The sequence below is a fragment of the Protopterus annectens genome, chromosome 12.part0 (assembly GCF_019279795.1).
Source record: "Protopterus annectens isolate FY-2018-M chromosome 12.part0, PAN1.0, whole genome shotgun sequence".
NCBI classification, from domain to species: Eukaryota; Metazoa; Chordata; order Ceratodontiformes; family Protopteridae; genus Protopterus; species Protopterus annectens.
In genome coordinates this window covers 121,617,429-121,645,169 of record NC_056746.1, presented here as the reverse complement: position 1 = coordinate 121,645,169, position 27,741 = coordinate 121,617,429, and the positions used below count along the sequence as shown (strand labels likewise).

General features: G+C 41.6%; 1 protein-coding gene across 7 annotated transcripts in view; it reads right to left on the bottom strand.

The window, feature by feature from the left end:
- Positions 1–27,741, bottom strand: part of CIITA (class II major histocompatibility complex transactivator) — an 851,446-nt gene that overhangs the window by 388,665 nt on the left and 435,040 nt on the right. For all 7 annotated transcript variants that reach the window (XM_044089141.1, XM_044089142.1, XM_044089145.1 and 4 more), the window contains exons 2-4: positions 22,021–22,140; positions 11,885–12,004; positions 954–1,016 (exon numbers count right to left, since the gene is read on the bottom strand). In XM_044089141.1, coding sequence (XP_043945076.1) covers positions 954–1,016; positions 11,885–12,004; positions 22,021–22,140 — 303 coding nt within the window. The remainder of the gene's footprint in view (positions 1–953; positions 1,017–11,884; positions 12,005–22,020; positions 22,141–27,741) is intronic.

The following is a 27,741-nucleotide window of genomic DNA, read 5'->3' as shown; positions in this document are numbered from 1 at the left end:
GATAAATGGAGACGACCTATCACGGCTAAGGTGGTACAACAGCAGTGCAGAAATGCATCAGCCATCGGTCATCCTTCTAAATAAGCCCAGGATCAAGGGCAGTCTTTCATTTTTAAGTATGTGTTATAATGACCTCTGATTACTGATTATTGGATATGACCTGCCAGGGCTAAGGTGCCACAGCAGGACACCAGAAATGCATCAGCCAGTCTGTTAAATGATTAACAAAGGGCCAAGTGCAGCCTTTCATTGCATGTGCGCTTTTTGTAAGTAACCTCTGATTTTGTTGTTGTTGTGTCTTTCGGCTTTTCCCGGTTAGGGGTCGCCACAGCGGAACTCCGGTCCGTTAATGATTGGCAGTAGATTTTTACGTGCTGGCTTGCCGGGCCTAATGCACAACCTTCAACGAAGGAACACCCATTCACGCATGTCGCCACACAGAAGACGCTCTAACTAAGAGTACTAGAAAAAAAACTGCACTTTCAGCTGCTATTAACCTTCTGCCCTCTAATAAGTGTATCCTTAAGGCCGGCCCAATGCAGGGCAGCACATTTAGCATATGGGTGCATGTGTAGTTCTACTATGCTATACTTTGTCACCAACATAAATGAAGTCCTTACACAGTAAGCTGGTTTCTCCAGGGCAAACAGAAGTTATTAATTCTGGCAGCACCTGAACTCTACACTTTGGAAGTACTTGGACAACATAAGTGATATTTCCATTTGCGAGCAGATGTGCCCTACATATGCCCTTTTCACATGCACACTTGCAGGTACAAATCCTTGCATTACAAGCAGTGCTAGTGTAAGCAGCCCGTGATTTCCCAGTTACACCAAACAATTTACCCAGAACAAAAGAACTAAACTCTGTCTTTGGATTCTTATTCTTTATTATGTTTTCTTAGTGGGATTTAAAATGAACTTCTGTTCCTCTACAGCCTTGCAGAAACTTACCAAAAAAATCTTCTAGGTTGATGGTTTTTTCAACATCATCTTGCAAGAACTTCAGAATTCCAGCTAATAAAAGCAAAAACAACAGTAAGCAAATCATTTATTTTAAAAATTGGAAACATTATCATTTTAACAGGTGCAGTAACAAAACATCACATTTCAGGAATGACAGGCACATTTATGGCTGACCATGCACCCTAGTGCACACATCTGCTTGTATCCATGAGAAGGGACGGATCTGCAAATAGTACAGAGGCCCACGGATAACACTTGAGAGAGGGGGAAGGGGGCATATGCTAGGGAGAGCAGGGACAGAAGAAGGGATACCTTTCAGGATACTACAGGTAGCACCTCAGCACTTACTATGGAGCCATAACGTGATTACATTTTATGCAGGAAGCAGAAGGCTGATGCATTTCATGTACAGCGAGAAAGCAGTAGTACAATCTTGTCTGAAACTGAAGGCAGCATACATAGTCATACCCTTCGGGAAAAACAAGGTTACCCCTAGCTGCCATATAGGTGGCAATCCACTAAGCACAGAAGAGGTTATCAGGGATCTGGGGACCCAGGTTGACAGTAACCTTTCGTTTGACACTCACGTTGCCAAAGTAGTTAGGAAGACCTTCTACATTGCCCACCTGATCATGAAGGGATTCACATCTAGATCAAGGGAGGTCATCGTTCCCCTGTACTCATCACTCATCAGACCAATGATTGAGTACAATGCCCCATTCGGAATGTATCTGACCCGACACCTGCAGCAATTGGAAAGGCCCCAAAAGTTCCTCACCAAAAGGATAAAGGGTCTCAAAAATATGTCTTATGCTGCCCGACTAAAGGAACTCCAGCTCTATTCAGTCGCTTACTGTCTGCTCAGAGGTGACCTGTGCCTGACATACAAGGCCATGTCCAACCCGGAACTGATGAACATGCTTCACCTCAAAAAATCTAAATCCATCAGAACTACAAGGGCAAGTGACTTAAACCTTAACACGGTTATTAATAGGACGTGCTGGAGGGACAGATTCATCACCCAGAGACTCCCTATGCTGTGGAACAAAATCCCGGTACATGTGAGGCAGAGCACCTCGCTGGCTTTGTTCAAGAGAAATCTTGACCAATGGATGGGAGATCGCAGGTATACCCCAGGGATTACCTCAGTGTCACTGCTTGACAGAGGCACAGCAAAATAATGGGCATAGTAGCCTTCAAACTAAAGGGGTGGCGAAAGCCACAAAACTCTGGGCTAGGCTTATAAATGCCCTTGGGCAGATAGCCTAGTATGAACCTATGTATGTGAGAACAACAAACATCAATTCATTGGATATTAGGAGTAGCAAAAGGAATATTAATAGAATTAAAACTGGGAAGAGGACAAGAGCAAGTACTTACTTCAGGAACACTGAGGGCAACCCCGACACCTTTCTGGTAAGTGCACAGGCTAATTATTTCACAGATACTGCAACAACTCTGGTCAGTGCTGGACTAAGAACATGCAGTATTTATTTCATGGACACCGAGGCCACACTGGTGTGACCTAGAGAATAATGCAGCAGCAGAAGGTTATTTATCTCACGGCTATTGGTCAGCACTAGCTCCAGTTTAGGGAAATGTAGCACTACTGCACAGGAATCTCCCCCCTTGCTAGCTGGTGGGGACAAACAAGGTGAACAGTCCATCAATGATTAATTGATCATTGCCAGTTCATAAGCAGCTGATAGAACAGACAATTTGGGAAAACTGTGGTTTCACTGGAGGCAGTTATACTAACCAGTGGGTACAGTGGGGTACACCTTCTAGGCACTCATGGGGGCTTTACCCTCACACAGAAAAACATTTTTTTGAATTGTCATTTGGTCTATCAGTCTTAAATGCATAATGTTCAATTACACAAATGATGTTACTTTTGAAAATGCAGAAAAGGTTGCCACCTTCTGCCGTTGAAGGAGACCACACGCTGAATCTATTGTATATATTGTATGGGTAGCACTACAGAATCTTCAAGTAATTGAGGGGAGGGGGCACCCAGAAATTATGAATGTGACAGTGACAGCAGAAAAAAATCTAGTCTGTCTATTGTTTACATTTTTTTATACTTGGCATGTTGGTTTCTTGCTTTCTGCCAAGCTCTCACCCGACTCTCCCATATACCTTCCTGTAGTTCCTTATCGCACTACATAACAATAGCCAAATACTACTTCTGTCCATTATGGAGATCTACAATATGCCCGCTGCTGAGAGCAGAGTATGTGCCTTTAGTGACTGCATTCCAGGATTACACAGTCATTAATGTGGTGAGGTGAGCTACCGCAACTTTTCCTATGCTGCTCATGAGCACTTCTGCCTACTTTCCAGATGTTTTTCTGTCACAACACCATGTCAGCGTGGACCAATCCTCTCATATCAACATATGAATGCTAACTCTCCCTTGATGGGAGATCGAAATGCTGAGTGCTAAAACGCCCGGAAAAAAAAGACCGAAAACTCGGAGAGCAGCAAATCTTGAGAAATGCTTTTCTCCTTAAAAATTACTTTTGCAGGGGTGGGGGCAAGCCCTCCACACTCCCCAAACGTATACATATATATATATATATATATATATATATATATATATATATGTATTGGTCTAGGACATTTCACTGAATGCACATTTCACTGAAACTCAAATGACTGAACACAAATCACTGTAAGCACAATTCACTGAAAACTCAATTCACTGAAACACATTTCACTGAATGTTATATATCGCCTTTTTGAACCTGGAGTTAGTATATATAGTAAGGGGGTGTGGGGTATATATCATGTTCCAGAAAACAGTAATATATTGGAATTGCAAGCATCCATGTATATACTTCAAAATATTTAAAATATGTGGGGGTACACCCCACACCCCCCAATGTGGGGGTGGGTGCCCCCCACCTCCTTACTATATACACTAACTCCAGGGTCGCACTACAATGAGGAAAAGGTGATATATAACTTTCAGTGAAATGTGTTTCAGTGAATTGAGTTTTCAGTGAATTGAGCTTTCAGTGAAAAGTGCACACTAATTTGACTTGCAGTGAAATGTGCATTCAGTGAAATGTCCTAGACTCATATATAGATACATATATATATATATATATATATATATATATATATATATATATATATATACATACACTAATTTCAAGAATGCCATACCTTGGAGAAAAGAGAATATTCTGAGAAACGGCATCTCGGACTTGGTATATATAAGTTTGCTCTTTCGGCCATTCAGTCTCTGCATTTTGGAACATATTCTAGCAGGTCCCAGAATTTTAATTGGTTACCTCCCTAGACCCTTCCTTAAGAAGATGACATGCCAACTGTTTAACCCAGCTACCTAGGTGACTGTCCTGCAAAAGGCTGTGTTTCTGCAGTCCACTTGCTACTGGAACAAATGATCAGCCTGCCTCTGTATCAGTGCACGAGGTACTGTTACAGGAACTCAGGAATAATACCAGGTGAGTAATGGAGACCGTAAGATTCCGAGCCTTGTACATCTTTGTTAAGCACTTAATACTGCTTACCCTCCCAAAGTGAGCAGGACTTTTACCCAATAACCGTGGTGAAAATGTATGTCTACCCACCCAGTCATCAGAACTAGCCTTAAATGTACCAAAAGTAGTACTGTTTTTACCTGCAGTTGGAACTTGTTACACTGGCTGGCAGTACACTGTGTTGGGACCCTATCCCCACAGCAAGTTTTCTTTGGGGTTTGGGGTAGATTTAAGTCCTTAGTGCAAGTGTTTATAGAGGCAGTGGTTTTGTGAATAAATAGGAGGTGAAATAGGATTGGGTCCTTTATAGCTCAAGAATTAGGACATCGATCACCCTGTAGCAACCTGTAGGCTACTGAGTGTCACAACAGATATGCTAAACTTTTAACATCTTTAATTTTCTTGGTTAGAAATCTTTGGAGCCTTTCCAGCTGAGCAGTACATTTGGATTTCTACATATCAAAGGGCCAAAGGGGGTAATGTATTTGATGATGGGTCTGATAAGGTAAGAATACGGACATAGGATAACTTCTTTGGCTCTTGAAGATATTCCCTTGGTAAGTAGCTGGACTATATAGAAGGATTTCTTGATTATGGTAGAAACATGATGGTTGAATGAGTTGGAGTTTTCCAAATACGTACCCAGACCACTTATGACCATCTCTGTCCGAAGAGGAGTACCATTTATAACATATGAGGTGGGAACAGCTTTTTTTCCAAATGCTACTATACTGCACTTTTTTGAATTTAACTTGAGACCATTTTTATGACACCAGCGCTATGCATATTCTAACACTTTCTGGAGCTATTTACTATCAGGTGATGAATGTATAACAGAACCCTGCTTGCAGACAACAACAAAAGCAAACATGGTCAGAAAAACTTCTGGGATAATGGCTTAAATGTGGACAAAATATATGCCAAATTGGAAGTAACCTACCCCAGATGCCTGTGGTACCACAATCATTGCAATTTTACATTCATAGATTCTGCAGCAAAATCATCTTCACAAACTGGGATCTGTTGGATAGCCAATTTGCAATCCAGCAGAAAATGTAGGGGGTTATATTGTTTGTCTAATTTTCCAATGATTCCAGCCTGGGTATTAGTAACAAAAGCCTTGGCCAGGTTAACATCAGGATATAGGCATACAACATCAGGGGGATGTATTTCCATAAGAACAAGATACCTGATTAGGGTGACCAACAAAAAGTATAAGAAATTAAAGAGAGGTCACACTACAACTTTGAAAACTGAAATAAACAAGCTGGAAAAACAAACTGGGCATAGTGTGAGACAAGATCAAGAAAAAAATTGAAGAAAAATTCTATAAATATATTGACCATAATAAGAAACATTTTTATAGATACATATGATGTGGAAAGAAGAAAGATATACAAATTGATAAACTGTGTGTGTAGATTCCAAAATTTATTCTCAGACAAAATTACAAAATCTTATGCGAAACAGTTTTGCTCCACAAAAGGGGTGATAAGTTGCCCTAGTGACATCCAGGTAACCGCTGAAACTGGAATCAAATTAGATTATATTGAAAAAGAGCTGCGCAAACTGGATCCAAACAAAGCACAGGGAGGAGACACAATCAGTAATAATCACCTGAGAACACTGCAGCAAGAAAGAATAGTTGTGTAAAATCTTACCATAACCATAGATGTCCTTCTCTTCTGCTGCAGTATTCTTTACAAATGGGTCGTATTCTGCCTATCGATCCAACATCTGGGCTGTATACAAAAGCTTCTAGCCACTGCCAGTACATTGGACATTGCACATAGGTACTGACAACATCAGCCATAAAAGGATGTCTGCATGTACCATTCTCAGAATAAGGTAGCCCCATGAGGAACAAGAATCCTAAGGCCAAAAAAAGAGTCATCCTAGGAAGAAACAAGTTGTGGGGGGTGGGACAAAATACTGCAACATAGAAGAGAAGCAGATCTATGGTTATGGTAAGAAAGTACTACTGGAATGTCCGCAGAATGCGAGTCTTGATTTCTTTTATGACACCAGATAGAAAATATGGATGTCTGCATGTACCATCCTCAGAATAAGGTATCCCAATGAGGAACAAGAATCCTAAGGCCGAAAAAGGAGTCATCCTAGGAAGAAACAAATTGTGGGGGGGGGGGATAGAATACTGCAACATAGAAGAGAAGGACATCTATGGTTATGGTAACAAAGTAATACTGGAATGTCCACAGAATGCGAGTCTTGATTTCTTTTATGACACCAGATAGAAAATCTTATTCATCTGGAAATATAAGAATTCCTAGTACTGGGTTTCCTGGCCTCCTGCAAAACTCTAAGCATGTTCTGTGAGGAAAAGGTGCCTAAAAGGGATCAGAAGTTGATCACCCACAAGGTAAACTGCAGTGCTGACAGATGTCAACAGATCAAGGATCCCTTGTCCTGTCTGAGTAGGTCCAACCAGTGAGGCAACTTGTAGTGATGACTCTTGGCTAGTTGCAGAATTAGAGGAAAGCAGTCTGTCTTGGCCAAAAGGGTGTCACCAGCAAGATACCCCACTGGTGAACTAGATCCAGGAACACATCCCTGTGGAGCATCCACACATGGGATTGTGTCAAGGATCTGCTCAATACATCTGCCACTGTGTTCTGAGCTGAGGGGCAGGTACACAGTATGCAGTGTCACCTTGTATTGGATAGGCAATTCTCATGCCTTAAGGGGTAGGCAATAAAGCAGATAAGATTTTGACCCCCTTGCCTTTTTATGTACCAGAGGACAGTAGTATTGTCTGTTAGAATTTTGAGAGGTCCTGGTAAGAATAGATGGTAAAAGGTTTGCAAGGCCAGAATCAGAGCCCTCCATCTCCTGGATGTTGATGTGCTCCCACTGCTGAGAGGGGGACCAAAGACCCTGTACCATCCTGGAAGTAGAAGTTGCTCCCCAACCTAAATCTGAGGCATCTGTAAAAAGCTGCTGAGAAGGCTTTAGTATCAGAAGAGGAAGACCTGGATTTTGAGAGAGCTGCTGGATCCATCAAAGGACTTCTGTTTTCAGGCAAGAGAGAAGGAGGGGCAAGACATCCACAGGATGAGTGTGCTGAGACCAAACTATCTTCAGAAAACACTAAAACTTTCTCATGTGTAACTTTGCATGGGAATCATGGAAGCAATGAATCTGAGCAGAGTAGCCTGTAAGGGAGAGAACCTTGTCTGTAGGGAGGAAAACCTTCATCAAATCTGTTCTGAACCTGCACACTAAGAAAATGAGATCCTAAATAGGGATAAGACTGTTTTTTTTTTTTAATTTATTGTAAACTCTAAGCCCTGAATAAAAGTAATAGCTTGTCCAAGGTTTAATTTTACTTGATCTGGAATGCTGTCTAGAAAGGGATGGTCATCTAATAGGGCTAAACCTGAATCCCTTGGACCCTTAGGAAGGCAATGGCTGGAGACAGGCACTTTGTGAAGACCCTTGGAGCAGTGGAAAAACCAAAAGATGAGGCAGAGAACTTGAAGTGCAAAGAACCCACCAAGAAACGTAAGAATTTCCTGTCCTGAGGGTGAATTGGGATATGCAAGTAAGCATCCTTGAAATCCAGAGAAGTCAAGTAGGTGTGAGGAGAAATTAGGGCAAAAAGAGTTTGCAGAGACAGCGTCCAAAAAGAAGACACTTTCAGGAAGGTGTTTAAATGGGAGAGATGTAGAATAGGACACCAAGAACCACCATTTCTTGGGAGAAGAAACATCCTGGTGTAAAACCCCTTTTCTTTTTGTTCTGGAGGAACAGACGGAATAGTGCCTTGATGGAAAAGTTGAATAAGTAACTGAGGAAACAGATTAAGCTGGCAGGAAGGGGGTTGAGGTATCATCTGGAAGGGTGGTTGTGTCTTCCAAGTCATAAAGTATCCTTTTCAGACAATGGAAAGACCCCAAGAGCCCTGAGTGATCTCCATCCAGGCTGAAAGGGTGAAAGAAAGGCAAAGAGATAGAAGTCCATGACTTGAAAGAAGGGCTTGGTTGTCACAGAGAGCTGGATGTGGCCTGAAAGGGCTGTAGGGCTGTTGAGAAGGAGGAGCAGATGCAACAGATTTTGGTTGAGGAAGTCTGCTGGAAGATATCTTAGGCTTAGGTCAAAGAAGAAGTAGAGGAGGAGGAGCGAGCAGGTCTTCTAACAAATGAAGTCTTGGCAGAAAAATTCCTATGGAATTTGGGGACTGGAGAAAGAAGCAAGTGTTTTAAGTCTTGAAGCTCTTTTACTTTTTCCTGCAGAGATTTAGAATTCTGCATCAGCTGAACCAAAAAGGGCAGCGTTATCTAAAGGAGCATCAAGCATTTTGGCCTTTATGTTATCAGGTAATGACTGGGGCCTTAACCATGAATGTCTGAAGAACAGATGCAGAAGCTGCAGCCCTGGCAGAGACGTCTACTGCATCATAGCTGCACCTAATTGAATGTCTAGCTACCTGAGTAGATGCAGACAGAAGAGGAAGAACTTGAGACCTAGCCTCAGAGTCAGGTAATTGAATTAGGGCCTATGAAGCCTGAGAAAACAGTAAAATAAATCCCTAATGGGGTACTTATCTGAAGCTGAAAGTGAAACCAATGAAATCCATCTGCAGACCGTACGTAAGAGTCAACCTAACCAAATGGTGGCGAAAAAGTTCTGAGGTTGGTACGTGTGGACGTCCATTTTATGGGTGACGCTGTCATTACCTACATGCGACATCCCATGTACTGGCAGTGGCTAGAAGCTTTTGTATACAGCCGGACTATGGGTTGATAGGTGGAATACAACCCATATGTAAAGAATATTGCAACAATGAATAGAAGGACATCTTACAGTACCATTATATCTATTATTCACTAGGTCATATAAATATGGGGAGATTCCTCTAGATTGGAGACATGCGCTTATTAAACCTGTCGTTAAGGGAAAGTGGAGTAGGACAAACCCAGAGTCATATCGACCCTTAAGTCTACTTTCATGCTGTGGGAAAATAATGGAGAAGGTAATATTGGATAAGTTATTGTCAGTGCTGGAAAGGATGGAACTTGAAACCATATATCAGCATTTATATGCTGAAAATAGATGTATTACCACCTGTAACATGATGTTCTATAACAATATAATAACAGGTATGAATGAAAAATCGTGCTGTGATGTAATTTATATAGATTTAACTTCAGCATTTCACAGGGTCATGCACAAAACATTGATCAATAAATTAGTACAACTAGGTATCGATGTACTGTTGATAAGATGGGCAGCTCCATGACTTACAAATAGGACATGGCAAGTATCATACAGATGAAATCCTTGGTTACAGTCAAGGTGTCCCACAGGGCTCTGTATTAGGCCCTTACCTGTTTAGATTGTATCTTTCAGACCTTACTTTTTCATCTGAGGTGTTCTACAGTATATATGCTGATGACCTGAAATTGGGCAAACTGATTGCAAGTGTTACAGATAAGGCATGCCTGCAAAGTAACTTGACTAAACTGACAATTTGACCACAGGAGAATAATATGCTGATAAATACATCAAAAACTAAGCACATGAGATTCAGGAGACATAAACTGAAAGGTGAATATCTAATACAGCGCACAGTGATTGAAACTGTAGACTCATTTAAGGACCTGGGTATATGGGTAGATTCAGCTATGAGTTTTTCTAATCATATCAACCAGTTGGTTAATGATAGTTATAGAACTATAGGTTTATAAAAAGATTTATAAAGTCTAGGAAATCAAACATAATGAAGCCATTGTTTGTTAGTTATCAAAAGGTACTAGAGAATCATCAGATGACCTATGTAGAAGATTCTATAGGAATGAGAAGTGTACTAATTAGTTCTCTGACAGAGTAGCTGATGTATGGAAGAGACTACCAAATCACATTAAAACAAGCACTAGTTTAGATATTTTTAAGAACAGCCTGGACACATTATGGGAAGAACTGTTTTGGTATATTGGCAGGCTAGAAGGGCGTTAATGTCCGTGCTTGAAATATTTGTATGTATGTATGTTCCTCCAAGGGGCTAGTGGTGATAATGTTGCCATCATCCCACTTGGGAGATTGGAGGGCTTTCATTTTTAAGCCCTGTACACTCCCCATTTGCTCACAATATCTCAATGGATGATGTGAAATCAGTATGGGTTTTCATTTGTATAAATGGATGATTGCCTATGTAGTAAATTATGGTTCATTAAAGATGTTTCTTGTTTAAAAAAAAGGCAGGAATTGAATAATTTATGTAATATTGCTTAGGATATATGATATGTACTGAATAATTTATGTAATGTTGCTTAGGATGTATGATATGCACCAATATATGTGAAGAAAAATGTTTATTTTAATTATAGTGTGATTACTTTTATATGAATGTAAATTTTCCTATGTCACAAGTGATAATTCAATAAATGTGATAAAAAAAATAAAGTGATGATGTAAAATGCATGTACTTGAAAGGCACCTCTCCCACTTATGCAAGAGGTGCCTGTCAAATGCCCTGTCCACCTGAAGGGAAAGAGTCTCCAGTAATCTTCAGTCTTCACCAGTGATTTTAGTGTTGAGTCCATAGTTCAGGCATGTGCTGCACAGGTGTGAATGAGTGAGTGAGTAAGTGAGTAATTGTGTGTGTGTGTGTGTGCACATATGCATTGTTGCACAGAAACATGTCCATTTACATATATTAATAAAAAGCTGCGTAGTTACTGAAATAATCACAAAGAAAATATCCTGTTGTTAAAGTAGCAGTCTTGAAAGTATATGAGTAGTAATACTATGTTATGGAAAAGGCTTCACTCATATATGGCAAACTATCTGCATATCAATTGCTGGACTTAATACACAATTGCCAAAGACTGTTGCAGGACTCACACAGTCAAGTAAGATCTGCAGACTACTACAGAATTCATCAAAACTCTCCATCAATTACTACTGAATCACCTTTACTTTTCAATGAGATATACAGATCCATGATAGAGTAACACTAACAGGCAGAGCATTGTCAGAATGCATGGGCGAGCCCATGCATACATAGTTACACACACACATGTGCATGTGTGCAAACATACACATGGACTGTCAGGTGCACACACACACACACACACACACACACACACACACACACACACACACACACACAGTCACATGTGCGCACACTCACATGCACATGCGCACACACAGACACACACGCACACACATGCATGTGCACACACGCACACACACACATGTACACACATAAACACCACACACACACACACATACACACTCACATGCACACCCATAAACACCACACACACACACACACCCATAAACACCATATACACACACAGACACTACACACATATGCGGGCACTGCACACGCACAGGTATGCACACACATGTATATACACGCACACGTGCATGAAGCTTATGGAGTACCTATCCGTGCTGCGTCTTCTACTACGTTTGTATTAGGTTTCCGATTATCTTCCTCATTTTCATCTTCCAGGATAACATCAAACACACTGGACAAATCCTGATTAAAATCTTCAGAAATATCTGGAAAAAGAAAAAAGTTAAGATGCTTTACCTTTTCTACATCATCAGTCACCGACTTTTACACCAGGCTGAGTATCACCAAATTTATCTGCTTAACATCACAGTAATTTTGTTTAATTATTCAGTTACACTTTGAAATCCAGATACTGTAGTGATATTCATCATAATATGTCACATGACTATCATTTATCTTACAGTATTCTACAATTAACAATTTTATTTTGCTAAAAGCATACTAAACATATTTTAAATCTAAAATGCCTCACAAATAAACTTGATATGCATGTGTGTGTATGTGTTTATGTGTGTGTGTATACAAGTATGGTTTTCCTTCATTATGTCTTTTGCTGGCAAGCCACATTTTTCCTTGATTTATCCCACAGGAGTCCATTATCTCTACTAAATCTAAAGGGATTACAGGGAGGCAACTTAAGTGTGACTGTCCCTGCAGGTGTCCATCTTATCATGGTGCAGATAGCATGGGACACATACTAAAATCAGGGGTTATATTTTGGGTCTGTCTAAATCAGAGTAAGAAGGTAGAAACTGTTAAATGAGGGAGTGGTGAACTATATTACTACAAGGATATTGTTAAACTGAAATGGAAAATGGGGGGGGGGGGTTGTGCTCCTAAAATGAGACAAAGAAGGGATAAGGAGAATACAGGAGAACAAATCAGCTGATGTGCGGCAGATAGTGGGAGTGAACGTGTAAGGGACATAAACAGAAACTTATAATTTGAGGTGCCAAGGACCTTTAAAACAAAATGAGCTGACTGATGGAGTCTTAATACAGACGTAAGACATGAGTGAAGAAAAATGAGTGTAAATTTCAGTGAAGAAAAGAGCTGGAAAGCAAGGATGAAGATGATGGTCTCAATGATGACTCAGATAATCAGTGAGATCTCAGTGGCACACATAAAATCAGTGAGATTTCTGCGGCACACATAAAATCAGTGAGATCTCAGTGGCATACATAAAATCAGTGAGATCTTAGTGGCATACATAAAACCAGTGAGATCTCAGTGACAAACATAAAATCAGTGAGATCTCAATGGCATACATAAAATCAGTGAGATCTCATTGACACACATAAAATCAGTGAGAACTCAGCAGCACACATAAAATCAGTGAGATCTCAGCAGCACACAAAATCAGTGAGATCTCAGTGGCACACATACAATCAGTGAGATCTCAGTGGCAAACAAAATCAGTGAGATCTCAGTGGCATGCATAAAATCAGTGAGATCTCAGTGGCATACATAAAATCAGTGAGATCTCAGTGACAAACATAAAATCAGTAAGGTCTCAGTGGCATACATGTGTACATCTAATGCAGGGGGAAATGATGTTATGAGAACAGCAAGTTGCAACAGGAGATGGATAAAAAGATGACATTAATGAGAGGGGGTAACACTCTGACATTCTTGGAGGTGCCTTCTTCACTAAAAAGGAAGGGGAATAAAACAGAGATCTGGGAGAGATGGCAATACAATACACATTGTCAGATGTTAGACCTAAGCAGAAGATTTGGACAACCAAAGCAATGAACAGGGGGAATGTCCAGCTGCCAATAAAAATACTCATTAAGAAAATAAAGTCAGACAAATAGATAAAGTAAACAATATAAATAGTTACATCCTTCATGACACAAACAAAAAAAAAGATAAATTAAAGACAGAAAATAAGCTAGTGCTATTGTAAGTACTACTCCTTGTATTACGTAAACTTCAAGTTTTGTGTTGAAAAAAAATATCAGGAAGAAGAAGGGCATCAGCTGACTAAAGTTATTTGTAGTTCAATGTAGGTGTCCTTCCATTTCACTGTTGCACTTTTCATAACATTAGCAATCCCCTGCCTAGGGCAGCCCCATGTCCAGCCAGTATACCAAAGCCTTAGGTTACTTTAAGGTATGCCGTACGTCACACATGTGCTCCTCGTGTAGCATAGAGCATAAAGGTGACATTTGGATATACCTTCCTCAGAACTTCTTTGCCTCCAGTCCGAACACCATCTTTTGATCATTGGTCTGAATACCTACGTTCCATTGCTGATTCCACCAAGCCACTGCAGATAAGTGCCCCATTGTGATTCATTTTTTACTTGTATTTTTTGCTGTCTGTGGGGTTTCATGTCATCTAAGAAGGGTAAATGCCACTGTGGGAAACAGATTCTCCATAAAAACTGCCACAAACAGTGTCTGTTTTGCCTTGGTGCCTCATATGATCATACATTCTGTTCCATCTGTCAGGCTTTTGTACCTATAACTTTGTTTATTAGAGTTTCTTCTTTGGTGCTGTATCTTGAGAATCAGCAACTTAAACGTCTTGTGAAAGATACTATAGAGGGACCTTCCCACTCCGAGGGACTGCCATCAGGGAAGAAGAAGGCCAAGAAACCTAGGCCAGAATCTTCCACTGTTCAACCTCTGTATACAGCTAAACAGAATATGTTTTTAATATGCAACACCTATGAACTCAATGCTGTCCGTCCTGCAGTAAAGTCTGTCATTGTTAAATTGCATTCATTTCCTGATCTGTCACTTATTGCCTCAGTTATTAACTTAACAGTTTATGAAACATCGCAAGTAAAAGTGAATAATTTGTTCTTTGTGCTGTCAATGCATTTGATTTAAAATGAGATATCTTTATGGAACACTGAAAGAACATCTTTGATTAGTTATATTTTGTAACATACTGAGGCAAGAACAAGTGACATTAATAGTGTAATTGGATACGTCTATATACCTAGACCATTGAATTGTCAATTATTAAAGAGATTCTATTGGCCAAGTTCACTTCATAGTTGGTATCCAATTGGACGAAGTACAAACATCTTTTATTTCCTACTTGTGAATTATAATACAACAAAGAAGTTATGAGATACTTTGATTGTCTCTAAGTTGTAATATCCATAAGCCTTAGAACTTTCAGCATTAACAAATATAAATAAAAAGATACAATATTCTTATGGCTTATGATAATTAGATCATCCAACAAAAGGCATCCTGATTGGATGTGTGTTTTTATATGAACCAGTAGAATGCTAAACATTGGAAGAATTTAAAGGGTTTTAATCCCTTATAGACACCTTTTTCCAGAGGATGTGCTACAAGTTCTGCAGGAGGCCAGAAAACCCGCTACTAGGAAATCTTACATTTCCAAATAGAAGAGGTTTTCCATCTGGTGTCACAAAAAGGACACCAGTCAGTTGATGTTCGGTGGTCTTGTCCTATCTGTGTGAATTGATGCAGGCTGGGTTGTTGTACTCTTTGGTGAAGTCTCACCTTTCAGCCATCTCTGCTTGTCTGCCTGTGTTTGCACCATTGGCCTCCAAGTTAGAGGTTAAACTGTACCTTAAAAGCGTCCTTCATATCATATCAGACCACCAAGAAAACCAGTACCTTCTCCTTGGGATCTCAGTTTTTGTTAGAGAAGCTTACGCTGGAATCATTTGAATCAGCAGGCTCCTTTTTCCTGCAGCATTACACCTGGAAAACTGTTTTGTTACTGGCCATTACCTCTGCTAGAAGGGTTTCAGCATTACAAGCCCCAATGTCCAATCCCACCTTCACTGTCTTTCATAGAGACAGGGTTTCCTTGCGTACTAACCCTTACTTTATGCTAAAAGTGGTAAATGAGTTATCCCATAATCGTCTATTAACCTACCTACCTGTTTTCCTTCCCCTTACTGTTCCAGTGAGAGAATCTAGCACACCTTGGATGTGCACAGACAACTCCAAAACTATCTTGACAAAACCAAGCTTATATGCAAGACTGAACGCCTGTTTCTCTTACCGCCCAAGAGGTTTGGGTCAAAGAGTTTCCAAGCAAACTACTTCCAAATGGATTTATAAAGCTATTTCTTTTTGCTATCTGTCTAATGGTAAGAGCCTTAATTCCCCAGTGAAGAGTCACTCTATGAGCGCACATTCTTCCTCATGGGCATTCTTTAAAGGTTTGGACACTGGCTCTATTCTGGAGGCAGCCACCTGGTCCTATGTCCATACTTTCACCAAATACTACAAGCTTGACACCCTCTCCAAGTCCAGAGCTAGGTTAGCAAGAGCAATCCTACATGTATTTGTAGTAAAAGCATCTGCTCATCCTCCTCCCAACCTGTCCCAAGCTTGAGCTTTGGCATTCTCCCTTATATAATGAATAATGTAGCATATGAATAGAAGGACAAAGAATAGTTGTGTAAAATCTTACCATAAACACAGATGTCCTTCTTTTCTATATGCTGCAGTATTGCTGCCCCCCCACCTTCCCCCAATGCTTGCCTATTTTTTCCTGCGGATATGTTTCACAACTGGGATCTCAGACTGGTGCTCGGCAGCATACAGTTCTGAGGTGGGTGCGTGCTGACCTCCACTTTGTACCCGACGTCTCCTCGTGGTCGATGCACCTGTGGTGTTGTGCGATGTGGCACTTGCCTCACGGTGGCATGTAGACGTTTAGATATTGCTCGGACGTGCAAGTCAGCTGGAGGCGGGACTCCCTTGTGTAGTGAATAGTGACCCATATAGAAGAGAAAGACGTCTGTGGTTATGGCACGATTTTACACAACCATACTACCAGCTTAAATGGAAGGCAGTGGAGTAGTAAATGTGCTTTGGCTTGAACAGAGAGCCACTTGTGTTTACCAGTAACTTGATATAGATGCTTGTTGTGGGGTCTGAATATGGATAAACCTGAGGATTTTATATTTCTATTGTTATATTTTAGGATGTCAAAATTTAGAGTTTGAGAGACAGTAACTTGGAAGAGTGTTTTGTAGCCTATGTTAGTAGTACATGTGTCATAATGACTTGTCTGGAGTCCTTGGTTAGCAAATGGGAGGTTTTATAGGTTCCCCTTAGATGGGATAGCATGCTGTGTGATTGCCTTCTACAAGTGGAAGGAAATCTAGAATTATGTCCAGAGTTATCCCCAGATAGTTCTGCAGTACGGCAGCTGTTGGGACCCTTAAGGGTCTCATATTTTGAGTGGAGAAGATGGACTTATTTTTTTGTTTGTTCGTTGGTTCCAGACAACATAACTGTTGATTTATTGGTGAATAACCAGTAATGCAAGCTTTCAAAATCATCCTGTAAGGCCTTGGTTAGTTCTAATGAGGTGGTACCTCTTCTAGTAATGGCTGTCAGCATACAGTGAAAATGTAAGGTTATGGAGATTCATGGGAAGGTTATAGATAAAGACAGAAAATAGCAGTGGGCCTTGGCCAGCTTTGAGAGTCAACCTACATTGGTTATAGAAGGCAAAGGAAGGCTATGATTAGAGGTGATAGTGAAGTTTCTGTCATATGTTTTGGGGATAAACTCTTGGCTAGGCTTGTATGGGCCCCAGGGCCATTAGCCTCGTAACCTCCTATGATCCTATAATACTATGTGGTCTTAATGAAGGAGAGCTAGCCAAGAATGTCCAGGTAAAGATAAATTGGGAAGGTATACAGGAACACAGCGATAGAGATAATGGTGGGGGGTTCTAGGAGAAGGAAGATGCATGATGGACTGAGGGAGGAGGTTGAATATGAGTTAGGGTACCAAGGACACCCTAAAGGAGTAAACAATGTAATTAAATGAGGCAGAGATCCAGTGCACAGGTATGGGTAAGGGTAAGAGGAAGGGGTAAAATGGGAAAAAAGAAGGCTAATGTGGCTATGCACAAAGAAGAGACTAGCGAAAAGACAAGAGATGGGGCAAACGATTGCTGAAAGGGAGGGGTGGGGGGGAAACAGGCACATTACAAGGTGACAAACATAAAGGCAACAAAGGAGATGAGAGAAAGAAAAGTAAAAGCTGAAAGGGAGCTGGAAGAGTGGCCAAGAGAGTCAACAAAGGTGTTATAAACTATTTAAGTGAAAGAAGAAAGGGATAGACATGGCCAATGTTGCTTAAAATGAGGATGGGGCACAGGAAACTGTGCGAAGCAAAGGCACTCAATGAATACATCAATATCGTTTTTACAAAGGAAAGCAACAGGACCATGCTGGCAGGGAGAAAGGACAGAGCGGGCAGGGAGAAAGGACAGAGCGGGCAGGGAGAAAGGACGGAGCGGGCAGGGAGAAAGGACGGAGCGGGCAGGGAGAAAGGACCATGCTGGCAGGGAGAAAGGACAGAGCTGGCAGGGAGAAAGGACCATGCTGGCAGGGAGAAAGGACAGAGCTGGCAGGGAGAAAGGACAGAGCTGGCAGGGTGAAAGGACAGAGCGGGCAGGGAGAAAGGACAGAGCTGGCAGGGAGAAAGGACAGAGCGGGCAGGGAGAAAGGACAGAGCGGGCAGGGAGAAAGGACCATGCTGGCAGGGAGAAAGGACCATGCTGGCAGGGTGAAAGGACAGAGCGGGCAGGGGGAAAGGACAGAGCTGGCAGGGAGAAAGGACAGAGCGGGCAGGGAGAAAGGACAGAGCTGGCAGGGAGAAAGGACAGAGCGGGCAGGGAGAAAGGACAGAGCTGGCAAGGTGAAAGGACAGAGCTGGCAGGGAGAAAGGACGGAGCGGGCAGGGAGAAAGGACAGAGCGGGCAGGGAGAAAGGACAGAGCGGGCAGGGAGAAAGGACGGAGCGGGCAGGGAGAAAGGACGGAGCGGGCAGGGAGAAAGGACCATGCTGGCAGGGAGAAAGGACAGAGCGGGCAGGGAGAAAGGACAGAGCTGGCAGGGTGAAAGGACAGAGCTGGCAGGGAGAAAGGACAGAGCGGGCAGGGAGAAAGGACAGAGCGGGCAGGGAGAAAGGACGGAGCGGGCAGGAAGAAAGGACAGAGCAGGCAGGGAGAAAGGACAGAGCTGGCAGGGAGAAAGGACAGAGCGGGCAGGGAGAAAGGACAGAGCGGGCAGGGAGAAAGGACAGAGCTGGCAGGGAGAAAGGATGGAGCGGGCAGGGAGAAAGGACAGAGCTGGCAGGGTGAAAGGACAGAGCTGGCAGGGAGAAAGGACGGAGTGGGCAGGGAGAAAGGACAGAGCTGGCAGGGTGAAAGGACAGAGCTGGCAGGGAGAAAGGACGGAGCGGGCAGGGAGAAAGGACAGAGCGGGCAGGGAGAAAGGACCATGCTGGCAGGGAGAAAGGACGGAGCGGGCAGGGAGAAAGGACAGAGCGGGCAGGGAGAAAGGACCATGTTGGCAGGGAGAAAGGATAGAGCGGGCAGGGAGAAAGGACAGAGCTGGCAGGGTGAAAGGACAGAGCTGGCAGGGAGAAAGGACAGAGCTGGCAGGGTGAAAGGACAGAGCTGGCAGGGAGAAAGGACAGAGCTGGCAGGGTGAAAGGACAGAGCTGGCAGGGAGAAAGGACGGAGCGGGCAGGGAGAAAGGACAGAGCTGGCTGGGTGAAAGGACAGAGCTGGCAGGGAGAAAGGACGGAGCGGGCAGGGAGAAAGGACAGAGCTGGCAGGGTGAAAGGACAGAGCTGGCAGGGAGAAAGGACGGAGCGGGCAGGGAGAAAGGACAGAGCGGGCAGGGAGAAAGGACCATGCTGGCAGGGAGAAAGGACGGAGCGGGCAGGGAGAAAGGACAGAGCGGGCAGGGAGAAAGGACAGAGCTGGCAGGGAGAAAGGACAGAGCTGGCAGGGAGAAAGGGCAGAGCTGGCAGGGTGAAAGGACAGAGCTGGCAGGGAGAAAGGACAGAGCGGGCAGGGAGAAAGGACAGAGCGGGCAGGGAGAAAGGACAGAGCGGGCAGGGAGAAAGGACGGAGCAGGCAGGGAGAAAGGACAGAGCGGGCAGGGAGAAAGGACAGAGCGGGCAGGGAGAAAGGACGGAGCGGGCAGGGAGAAAGGACGGAGCGGGCAGGGAGAAAGGACAGAGCTGGCAGGGAGAAAGGGCAGAGCGGGCAGGGAGAAAGGACAGAGCTGGCAGGGAGAAAGGGCAGAGCGGGCAATGCAGCAGACAGATGCCAGGACACACAGGGAATGGCAGGATAATACTTATGGATCAGATGGATTGCTTCCCAGAGTACTCAGTCCTCAGGAATCTGACCTGTTGCTCTCACAGGCCCCTGGCTGAGCTTTTCAGCAGTTCTTTGACCACTGGGGAAGTGCCTGTGGTCAAAAAGACAGCAACTGCAGTACAACTGTAAGGGGGGGAACAAGAAAAAATCCAGGGATCTAGAGGTCTGTTAACCTAACGATGATACAAAGTTGGGGAAAGCAGTGAAGGATGGGGAAAGAGACCAAGTGGGTGAAAACATAGCAGATAAGGTTCAGTTCAGGCAAATGCACAGCGTTATACTTTGGCCTTAACAAATTAAGTCAACATGAGGACATTTCTCAAATCCTACTAAGAGCAAACTTGCTGATGCAAAAGGCTTGAGAAAAAATTTCCCAAACCAAGTGAAAACAGCACATCTAATATCCTTTTGTTATGCAGGTGGGAATCCCTTTTACACCACCTTGTGGATGACTTTGTTCTTGTCATACAATCATTTAGAAAAAAGGAACACTCACAAAGTAAAACCACTAGCTATGAAAGCTATGATAGTGCAATCATTCAATTTAACAGAAGTTTAAGAAGACAAAAAGGACTGGAGTGAGAAACAAATCTCTGAACTATTAGTTGTCAACCACATGTAAGATAAACACTAAAACTCTACAGTCAAGTATAAGCCTGGTGCAAAAGAAATTATGGTAACGTAGAGGCAAATGGATCTGGGAATATTAACCACACCTGAATTGGTCCACCAAGAGCAGAGTAACAGCACAGTGGCAGAAACTAACGGATTGTCGAGGGGGGGTATCCTCACGGGTCAGTCACCAGAAGCAAAGCATTAATATTGCCACTAGACAAGGCCCTTGGAATACTGAGTGTGGATCTGAAAGCTGTATAGGGAAAGGGACATCAGCCTTTTGAAAGGAGACCCACGGAAAACCACTGGAAGTGTATGTGAGGAGTAGGAGAAAGGATGTGATGAAACACTACAGGAGCTGCAGCTACCTTCCCTTGAGACTAGAGGAATGGGAAGACAGGATGTGGGTCCAAAACATCATTCAGAGATGTGAAGGGGTTCACCTAAAATGGAGGGGGGGGTCCAATGTAGCAGATTCTTAGTGAAGGTTGTGGACCAGTGGAAGTGAGTTACTAGAATGGGTAGTGAATCCATGTAGGTGTTCGAGAGGGCATCGGACAGATGAACAGGTGAGGGGCAAGATATGAAAAGAAGAGAGCTCAAATGCTGAATGCACTTTAAGGGCAGATGGACACATTTATGGTCTCATTCTGTCATCAAGCAAATTTAATATAAAGCAGATGTTGGTTATCAGACACCATAAGAGAGTTGCTACTCATCACATTAATATTCTAGGTTCAGATGAGAATTCCAGGAGTAGGGAGAGACTGAAAGATGGATATAAGAGGTCCACAGCAGGACAGTCCTCTCCAAGAACCATTTTATCTAAAGCTGTAGAATGTGTGCAGAACAGGAACATATAAGACACCTCTGTGCTTTGCTGAAGATTGCAGCTACATATTCCACATGCTATAATGTCATTGCTTGTCACAGCTGTGGTACAATGTAACTGGCTGACTTTAGTCCTTTTAGCTTATCAGCTTCTAAGACAGACATGCACTTAAGTGCAATAAAATCAGGATATGCTGTGCTGCTTCAGACAGAATTCTGCAGCTTCATCCTGCAAGCAAGGCAACAAGTCATGTTTTATTCTTTTTGTACTCTTCTAATACTTTCCTTAAGGCTGCATTAAATAACTTGCTTCTGCATTGTAATGCATTCCTAGACATAAGATGACCAGTTTTATTTGCTAATATAGCAATTTGATTCCTAATGCTGATGGGGAATTGTGCATAACAGGGAAAAAGCACAGCTTCTTTTCAATTGGATAATTAATTAACATTTGCTGTTGTTTCTTAAAAACATGCCTATTATCATGTGCAAAAATCCAGTATCAAAACTTTATTTCTGCCATTTCCAATGGAAACTGATAAAAATAAATAGCCATACTTCAATCAAGAATAAGATATCTGCATAAATACCAAGTTACATTTTATAGTTAGCCTGATATTTCAAAAATGAGTTACCTTCAGTTTGGTCAAAGGTTTCTAGATATGTTAAGAAATCCAGTTCACTATTTAACAGGTTACAGAACCCACCATCGGCAATGGCTGTCGGTTCCATGGCAGAATCCCATAGACAAGCACCTGCATAGACAAAATGATAAAATTCTCAGCAGTCTAGACAATGTGACAGAGATTCAAGAAGAAACAGCAAACACTGACGATTAAGCAAACTTACTCTGACCATTTTAGTGACTACTGTCAAATTCACAGTTAAGAAGTACTGTCTTTTCCTTTTATAATATAGCTAAACCTATGCCATGTCTGTTACAAGAATGCTTGAATGCCTGTGCTAAGCTTTTCCCATTACTTCTGCAGAACATTTGCCTTATGTGTGCACCACCTTCTCTATAAGAATTGTTTCCTTACACTACCTCATACAGTGACCAATTCCACCCTCATGTTAAGGCACCTTGCCCAGCTGTAGTAGATATGGTAACTGACCAAATGGCTGATCAATGCTTCTGCAGATGGATAATTCCTGACAGTAATATGCCTAGTTTGCTAAGAGAAGGACCATTTATTTATTTATTGTAGTTTATTAACTGGGTAGGTAGACTAGTCAACAGGCCAACGAGTCAACAAGGTGAACAAAATTATATCAATACACAGGTAGTAAAGTTGCTACATTCTGTTACAATATAAGTAAAGTAAATGTTTCATCTAAGTTTAGCATTCAAATACTATTCCGAGCACCCAACAACATTTTCCCAGCATTTGTGTTCATATAAATAGAATGTTTTTTTTAATTCATATAAATAGAATGTGTAACAATGTCAGTGATGCAACAGGTAGCACACACCTTTGGTGCATAGGAAAGTGGGTTCTATTCCCACACCAGGTAGATCAGTTCATCCTTTGAATGAGATGTTAAAGTGAGGCCTCATCTGCTCGAGTTGGTCATAGCTCAGGTAGATAGAAAAGATCCCACAACACCTGTCATAAACAGTAGGGGAAGTTCTCTGACTCCTGGCCAAATTTACCCTAGTGGTACAAACACTACCTCGGGCTTCACCTGAAAAGAAGCTAGTAGCCTAGTGGGACTAACCTGGTTAACAAAGGCTAAATAAATAAATAAATGTTCGGCTACAGCCTGGGCCAACAGGGGTACCCTACAGAACACAATTTACTGCATACAAGAAGGTAAGGCATAAAGTACCTCCTGGTGCAGAAGGATAAATCCCTTACTGCCCATGTTCATTTAGCAGGATGGTGCTGAAGGGTTGCATGTTGCTGTGGGAGTGAGAGACCGATGCTGGCCCATCTTGGTTGGGCACTCTAGGCTCACTCTGATATAGCAGCATTACAAACCAGGTGAGTCGCATGCTACAAGTGGGTTTACTACTTGATCGGTAGTTGTACATGCATGGAAACAAACAGGCACATACAAAGACAGCATCTAAGAGGTGTTTGAAGGGCTGTCCATGAGTGGGAGGGGTCAGCAAACACTGCCCAGCAGCAATGCTGTTACCAGTGTCTTCGACCTCCTCACTGGATGTGAGTTGGTTTGAGCCCAGAGAAGCCAATGAGGGACTGGTAGACCTTGTAAACTAGGAAAAGGGCTGGTAGCAGCTGATGGACAGCTGGGGGGGGGGGGATAAAGCATATCTACATTTTGGCTATGCACATTATGTACAGTGTAAAAGAAACTGTAAAACCAATAGTATGGAGCTGTATTTCTATTAAACATTCAGTCAAAACTGTAATCAGTGCTGAATTATCTAAACACATCAACTATTACCTTAACAATTATTACAAGATGTCTCACTTCAAACTTTAAACTTGAACGTCTCTAAAGTGTTGTTGCCCACTGCCTTGTGCGACATTGTCCCAAATGGAAGGGCTTAGGTTAGAAAATGCTCCTCCTACTGAGATCTTGAATTGAAGTCTAACAAGGAGACAACTGCACTCAGACTGCCCATATGAGAATAGCCTTACTGTCCAAGTTAAAGTTTTGCCTTTTAAGAGTGGGCATTGACTTTGTTTAACATTTTGAAAAATAGTGGGCTAAGAAGCAGTACAGCTCTACTGTGTACGGGCAGCCAGTCAAGGCCTTTTAGAAGGTCACTGCATGTGTGCGCAAGTCTGCAGGTAAAACAAATCTATGTAACTTGTTTTCAATGGTCTGAATTTTATGAGTGTTAAAACAGAAATGAAATGTTAGTAATGGGAGGCCGTATTTAGATTTGAAGTAAGTGCATTTCTTATTCTGCAGCATATCTCTCAACTGTTCAGAATTTTGCAGAATGTTCATATTTTTCCCATATATTTTTGGTCTATTCTTCATAAAATTTGTGGTTTACAGGCAAATCCCTGGGATGATCTAAGGACTGAAGTCACTAAATAATTACATACTTTTAAGTTTCAGACTTCATAGCCTTCAAAATGTGCATGTTAACACAAATCCTGTCATTCTAACAACTTTCTGTTTATAAAATCAATATTTAAAATATGTCCCTATTTTGGGGCCTTTGCCCCCCCCCCCCCATTATGTCAGGCTTTGTCTAGATTTCTTATAATAAGAAGCTGAGAGATATGTCCTGCATTGTCAGGCTGTGGGAGAAAGGAGATGCGATACCCCGTAACACAGCTTTAGCTGTGCAAGAGTGAACTAATAATCTTATCAGCATGTGGAGGAATTCGAAACAATTCCACCCACTACAGAGTTATTGTTAAAAATGACTGTGTAAATGGACTTTAATTTTTTAAGCATTTTAGGGAGCAGAAATTAAGCTGCAAACCATTTAGACTATAATTATTTCTTCACAAATTTTAATCAGTCTATTCTATTACATAAATATTTAAAAATAAAAAAGAAAACAGTACAGCTTGCATTTCTGTTTCTAAAAAACAGGGAAGATAGAGGAAGAGCATAATTCCACTTCATTACACGGATATTAGTTATTTACTTGTTTATTGGCATTTACTTAAAAGGAACATTCGACTGGGTAATAAATACCCATGTTCTGGGGAGAAAAGTCACAGAGAGTTAAACAACATCCAGTGAAACACTAGTGCACATGTATTTTAAGGTAGATACATACATACAGGTTTATAGTGGAATACATGTGCTTTAACAAAGAATGAAGGGATACCAGTGATGCAAAAATAAAAAGAACTAAAACTGACAATCAGTACATTCAAAAGTATTACAAGTATTGGCCACTATGCTAGGAAATAAAAATAAAAAGGTACAAGTCCACCCTATGAATGGGGAGGGAGCAGGTGTTGAAAGGTATAGATGCATAGTATGATTAGAAGCTAGGTTAGTAACAATGTAACATATTTGTTAATGTAGACCATACAGGTGAGGTACGTGGGCACAGCCATGAGCTAGTCAGAGGTTAGTAACAATGTAACATATTTGTTAATGTAGACCATACAGGTGAGGTACGTGGGCACAGCCATGAGCTAGTCAGAGGTTAGTAACAATGTAACATATTTGTTAATGTAGACCATACAGGTGAGGTACATGGGCACAGCCATGAGCTAGTCAGAGGTTAGTAACAATGTAACATATTTGTTAATGTAGACCATACAGGTGAGGTACATGGGCACAGCCATGAGCTAGTCAGAGGTTAGTAACAATGTAACATATTTGTTAATGTAGACCATACAGATGAAATATGTGGGCACAGCCATGAGCTAGTCAGAGGTTAGTAACAATGTAACATATTTGTTAATGTAGACCATACAGGTGAGGTACATGGGCACAACCATGAGCTAGTCAAACCTAGTCAGAGGTTAGTAACAATGTAACATATTTGTTAATGTAGACCATACAGATGAAGTATGTGGGCACAGCCATGAGCTAGTCAGAGGTTAGTAACAATGTAACATATTTGTTAATATAGACCATACAGGTGAAGTATGTGGGCACAGCCATGAGCTAGTCAGAGGTTAGTAACAATGTAACATATTTGTTAATGTAGAACATACAGATGAAGTATGTGGGCACAGCCATGAGCTAGTCAGAGGTTAGTAACAATGTAACATACTTGTTAATGTAGACCATACAGGTGAGGTACGTGGGCACAGCCAAATTTAGTGAGAAACTCTTTTACAGAGGACTTAAATACATGGAGGCTAGATATAGCTCTGATTGAATTTGGGATAGAATTCCATAGTTTGGATATGCAGTGTGAGTATAAACTTTGCCATATAGTTTTTTTTTTTTGGTTTATAGATTTCAAGTAAGTTGTGTTGCGAGGGTTGAGAACAATTTGGGAGATAGTGATGAAGTACTGAGAAGACAGGAGGGCTTGTAGAGGAGTTATCTACTGTTTTAGGGGTTAGAAGTTGTATGTGGGTTAGTTGTGGGCGCTCTAACTTCCTGAGAACACATAAAGCAGAGCAATCGATAAGTATTAAGAAAAAAGAAAAAGTGGAAGCAATTTTCACCTTGATAAAAAGGATAAAGTTATCCACATAAAGTGTTAGTAAGTTGGCCCATGACGAGGTTCAGTGGAAGGTTTGAATTATAGGCTACTGACAACCTCTCCTTCCTGAGTAACTTAGAACCTCCCCTTCAGTGGCCTGGCCATACAGCAATGCACGATGGGGCATATGTAAAAAAGGCGTACTCTGTGGAAGGCAATGCTGATAGCATATTTGCAATGCTTCTATCAGAGCGCATCCATGTAGATAAGGTTGCAGCGATTACACGTTCCAACAGTTCTATCTCATCGATAAAAGCCAATGTAAATATCTCTTACATGAGAAAGAGCACTGCAAACCCTACAGCCAAACAAGTCAAACGTAGGAGAAGGAAGGGCAATATGACACCAGCATGTAGATTATTTGGAGTTGTGGAAAGTTATTTTGTCACAAATTAGTTTATCTTGTACTCTTCAGTAAAACTGATGGTAGATGCACAATGTGAAAATGTGGGGATGTATGGCAGTTACTGGTGACTCTCTTTTTGGATGAGACATTAAACTGAGACCCCAGCTACTTGAGTTGGTGGTAACTCAGGTGGGTGTAAAAGACCCACGGCATCTATCAAAAAGAGTATGGAGAGTTCCCCAATTCCTTGGCCAAATTTCCCCTAGTAGTATAAATATTACCATGGGTCTCTCCTGAAACAAAAAGATCACTAGCCTAATGGGACCTAGCCAGTCAACAATGAATAAATAAATAAATATAAATAAATGATCTCCAGACTTTTACCATCTATGTTCAGAACGCCATTGCTATTTTTCTTCTTAAAAAAAATTTCACTACCCTCCTTCCCCAAGATGTATACCTAATTAGTGACATTTGTACGAAATAAAACTATAAAAAATCAATAAATAGCTCCTTGAATATGAAAAAAGCACACTAACATGCTTAAAAGGGGTATTTGCTCAGTTAGCAACGCCATTCTTGCGAATCCGTAGAAAGGATTGATGACTGGTACAGTTTTTATATTCACAAAAAAGCTCTTTTGAATCTTTAAATCAGTAGACACTTCATTCTGGTCTTCAATAAATGTATTAGTGTTGAAGATGGTATTACTAAATGTTATAAAAACTGCCTCACAAGATGGCCTGTTGGATTATATCTCACATTAATAATTGAGAGGTGGGCTTTTTCCCAAAGGGATCTGTGCTGCAGCAGTGCTCGTTGGTTTACCTGTAATCCATCTACGACCTTCTTTCTGACTCACCGTTTACCAAAAATTTAACACCAAAAATAGTGTGAGGA